Source organism: Montipora capricornis, chromosome 3 (assembly GCF_036669925.1).
Source record: "Montipora capricornis isolate CH-2021 chromosome 3, ASM3666992v2, whole genome shotgun sequence".
NCBI classification, from domain to species: domain Eukaryota; kingdom Metazoa; phylum Cnidaria; class Anthozoa; order Scleractinia; family Acroporidae; genus Montipora; species Montipora capricornis.
Window position 1 is genome coordinate 45,096,204 of NC_090885.1, and position 5,000 is coordinate 45,101,203.

Here is a 5,000-nt window from a genome sequence, read left to right on the forward strand (position 1 = left end):
ACGTCTTTACTCTTCTCCATTTACAACAATCAAATACCAGCTTAAAATAAAACAAGCTTTTTACCTCTCGCCAAATTCATGAATTGTCTACATCAGAAAACTTTGAACCAGTATTTTTCAAGTTAACACAGAGTACGAAGTGAGTCAGCTAATTCAACAATCCGCAGAACAGCCCGTATTAAAAGAGCATTTACGAGCAAAAGTTTACAATAAGAATTGACAGTAAATATAACGTCAAGAAAGCTGTTTTGCGTATTGTCTCCACTGAGAATTCTTGATTTGAATACCTACACGTACAAACATGTACAAATCGCATAATTAAAAAAACTTTAAAGTTCAATGCTTCTCGTTCCTTTTGAATTGTTCGGCTGGAGGTTGTTGTCGGAACGTCCAAGCAATCATAAACAAACAGTTTAATAAAATAGCGAAATGGCGGTTAAATATTTAATTTGTCTGTCATCGTTTCTCTATCTGATTTTTTTTTTCTCAAACTGTGTCCGCAAATTGTATTTTATACTGATTTAGCAACTGATTTAGCCACATGAAGTTAAGATCGACTGTATGGCCTTGTACAATATCACCTGTGGGTTTAACGGGTGAAGAGACATGTCACATTCTAAATCAAAAAGTTCTAGATGACGTAAGTAGTACACCACAAAAGCCCAAAACTCTTTGTTAAAAGTAATATTAGTGCAGATTATCTTACAGCACTTAGTCTTCTACAAATGCAATACTTAAGCTAATCGCGTCAGCTCATGAAATCAAAAACGGTTATCTGGAAATTGAAATGTGACCTAAAAATTTTCTTCTAACAGCGTTTCCATAAATACTGACTCAATTTATGCCAGATAAATTTTTCTTATACCATGTATAAGAAAACAGAATTAAATGGCTGAATAATTCAATGGGGTAACCGAATTAAATTATTATTAAGTTATATTTGAGAGGGTCTTTATGCAGTGCTGTGCCGTTTTCATGGCAACAGTACAGTCCAATAACTTTAAATTCTCTGACATTAGTATCAGTCAAATATTAAACCGTTTTAATCGATGGTGTTGCAATTCTTTTCCAATGGAAATCCGATGAAATAAACAACTCTTTTCCTCCTCCCACACACGACGGTCAAGACGCTTGAATGCCACGTTCGTCCGAAACGGCTGACAAGGTTGTCCCTCCAACGCAGGGCTCCAAAGCCTGCATGATCGCTCTATTGATCGTATCCAGCTTCTTGATATCCAATTTACCACTTGTAACCGCCACCTATTATCTTTCAATCACCCAACTGTGCTTCAAGTTCGGCTTAAGGCTTCGTTTGCATTCGGGCAAAGATGTGCCTGTTCCAAGGAGAACATTAATAGATAAAAATTATTTACTCAGCTAACAAAGGTCGAGACTTACGAGACAAGGATGCTACCCTAAAACACGTATCACCTACGTAAGGTATCATCTGTCGCGAGAATATGTAACAATCTCGGTGACACGAGAAAGCTTCGTGTTCATTCGCCAATAATAATAAACAAGTCGAAATCCGGCACAATTTGTACGACAGTATATCTCAAACATTTCATGTTCAAGGGCATTTTCCTTCCTGCGACAAGCCCGTTTAGGAGCCGGAGTCTTTCAAGGAAGACAATAAAACAAATAATGTAAACAAGTACCAAATACCAAATACCAAAGATGTTCTGATATCCATAGTACATAGATGCATGTGAATAGGGTGGTTAGCCATCCCCCGTTTTGGCTCCTTTTTATTTTTTCTATCTGCTTTTTACTGTATTTATATTTCTGCTGGAGCAGATACTGTTCACCTGACGTGAACATTAATGCAAAACATAAACAAAGTCAAAATGGCAGCCCAAACTATCTGGACTTTTGTCAGAGTACATACTTTCAATTCACTCCGCTTAAAATATTCCTAGATCCGCCACTGAAAGCATGATAAGGACGACGATGACGGCTACGAGTGTCAAGTATCTAAAGATATTATTTCCCGTTACTGTAATAATTTTACGATTACTCCAAGTCGCTCGGCATGGAAAGTGTGACTCCACATTCCAAGAATAAAATTGGTGAGAACGGTGTGGATATTTAGAGAGAAAATTGAAAATTCATCGTCGAGTGCTCGCGTTCTCAACATGACCTCAAATTTGATGATTTCACGTCGTTGTCAAGTCGAGAACAGCAAAGAAATATATCACAGTGTAAAATGCACGTGCAGGGCGTGCATAGCTATTGCTAATCAAACCTATTGTTTTGTGGTCTTCTCGTAGCCGTCGTCGTCATTCTTGCTTAAGGTCCCTAATTTCACATGGAAGAAACTTGTACGGCATTTTCGCTCTCGTTCTTTATTTTGTATTTTCTGATATTTCACCAACTTGTGCTGCATGAATGTCGTGTGTCCCAGCCACCATGCAGAGGCGTAGCCATGTGGATCTAGAGTGCCCGTGGACCCCCTCGCTCCTGGAAAACAAAATAATCGCGAAAAAACAGCACTGTGTTACAAAATGAAGAAGAAATTCACCTTTGCAGTGAAGAACAAGAATGTATCAGCGCGCTGCAAGTGAGAGAAGTAAAATCCTTTCGTACAGTGTCCGCATTTTCGGTGAAAAGCAGTCGCTAGATTCGCAAAAAGGAGGGAAAATATTGAGCTTAAGATCGAAGGTCTACTGCACAGCGTATCAGTCACCATGTCCTAACAAACGAAGCTTGGCATCAGTACTTTCAGCTCCAAAAGAGGTAAGAATGAAATAATGTTGGCTTAGAAAATCGATGTTTGTTTTATTACATTGACATCATCAAGATGGTAGAGACCTTTGAAACCGCTGAGCACGCAACTTCAGAAGCGGATAGTTCTGTAAAATCCGACTTAAAGGTCATAAGAGAACAGGTTGGAGTCCACTTTAATCAGTGGTATGGTGCAAGCATTGCATTTGGTAAAGACGTTGACGTTGATCGTTCTATGCCAAGAATTTCGAATAGACAGCAACATCGTAATAACATTACTAAGATCTCTGTGCATCCCTCTCATCCTCGTAGCCCAGATGGACGCCTGCTTCGGCGAAAATACGACGAAAATGAAAAGGAACTTTATTTAAGTGTCTACTCTTCTAGCGCTGGAGCATTACTCCGAGACACTGTAAACTGAACTTGACAATTAACGCAAATAAAGTCAGATGTCGGTTTTTGAGAAGAGGGAAATACCGGAGTACCCAGAGACTGAACCTCGTGCTATCCCTGCTTCCTGGATGTATGGAAGCTGATGTGCCTCGTTCCAGAAGTAGTGGTTAACATGAACGAGACCCTAATGGGCACGGCCCTTTAATTTCATGAAGATGATCTCGCCAAATATTGTTCACGTGGAACTTGTTCGTTGGCGCAACAAATGGTCAAAGGTGGAGAAAGCTAGCCTACCCAATTTAGCATCAGACGCCCTGAGAGAATGCGATCCTGCATTTTTCCGAGCATGCATGTGCTGCTTCGCGTTCTTTGTACAGTACTCTTAAACGCCTGAAGAACTATTTACGCAATAAAATGACGACATAGAGGGAGTCGAAGCTTGCTCTGAACTTCAATGAGAGATCAATAAACGTGGATGAAATCACTGATATATTTGCCCACGTCATCCACGCTGCCTGTTGTTTGCAGACATCTTGTCTAACCAGCATTAAGTCAGGAGATTGAAGTACAATCTGGTATCTCGCATACGTACACCTAATCACACAAGTCAAGTTTATTGTGCAAGTTTTTGTAGTGGCCAAATGAGACCAATGAATGTAGTCGAAATACTTTCGTGGTAATAGAAGAAAGTACTTGAAATGCAAGGAATTTTGCTATATATTTCTTTATTTTATTTTATTCGTTTATATCCAGTTGAGGAAATTGCAATTGCATATCCGAATGTGTTCCGGCTGAGGAGAGCGGGACATGTCCCCTACCCCTCTCCCCCACCAGTGAAAAATCCTGCCTACTCCCCTGTATGAAAAATGAAGAATGCTTGCCCACAGTGGTCGGCACATTTACCTTGTTCTCTTTAGTTCAGTTTTTACTGGAAAAGAAGATTAAACATAATAACTTGCATAGTCAACAAGTACTGAAACGAAAAACGGTGATAAAGTGCTCTCGGGACGATGGGGTTTGAGGCCTAACTAGCACTGATCATGACGATTAAAGGCCACAAACTGTAAAGGCCACAGAAGAGATTGCTCATATCATTTAGTACGTTCTGATATTTCTCACTGTTTAGGGGCACCACCAACCTTTTCAGATTCAGGTACATTCAAAAAGACATTTAGAGCGGCATTGGCAACGGGCAGCGTCAAGTTGACGTGTAAAGCAAATGGAGCGCCCCCACTGAAGTACAGCTGGTTAAAAGACGGTCACAGAATACCAACAAGACGAATGCACCCCTCATCCTTTAACGCCTCAAATTGGTACCTAAAACTGAAAGATTTAGTACTCACCGATTCTGGGAAGTACACTTGCATAGTTTCGAATCCTCATGGCAGTATAAATCACACTTATACCCTACAGGTTGTCAGGGGTAAGAACCTTTTCAAATGATCTCACACAGCTTTTAGGTATCAGGTAAATTTTCAGGCTCCAGTTGTTAAAAGGATGGATAACTTCATCCAATGGATAAGTCACTATCCAGGGAGTAAATTGTACTCTTCGTTAAACACTGGCCAAGGTTTCCGTACACGCCTTTACTTAGAAGTGCCTAGAGTGTGCATATCCACGATCACGTGAGCAAATACTGAAATCTTTGTGCACATTGAAAATATTAATTGGATAATTGGCCTTTTCCTCCGGATAAAGTTATCCGGCCCTGGAACAACTGGGGCCAGAGGGACAAAACTGAAAAATAAGATCAATTCCGGGAAAAAGGGCGACAAAAGCAAAACCGAAAATAAATCGCTTCGAGGATAAATAGAACCTGCGTACCAAGTCTCATCAACCAACAGGGTGAACATAGCAAACCGTGCGCTGGGGGAGAGGACTGG

At 40.3% G+C, this 5,000-nt stretch overlaps 1 protein-coding gene across 2 annotated transcripts in view; it reads left to right on the forward strand.

The window, feature by feature from the left end:
• LOC138043256 (fibroblast growth factor receptor 2-like) overlaps nt 1-5,000 on the forward strand; it is a 26,753-nt gene that overhangs the window by 419 nt on the left and 21,334 nt on the right. For both annotated transcript variants that reach the window (XM_068889436.1, XM_068889437.1), the window contains exon 3: nt 4,244-4,540. In XM_068889436.1, the coding sequence (XP_068745537.1) occupies nt 4,244-4,540 (297 nt within the window). The remainder of the gene's footprint in view (nt 1-4,243; nt 4,541-5,000) is intronic.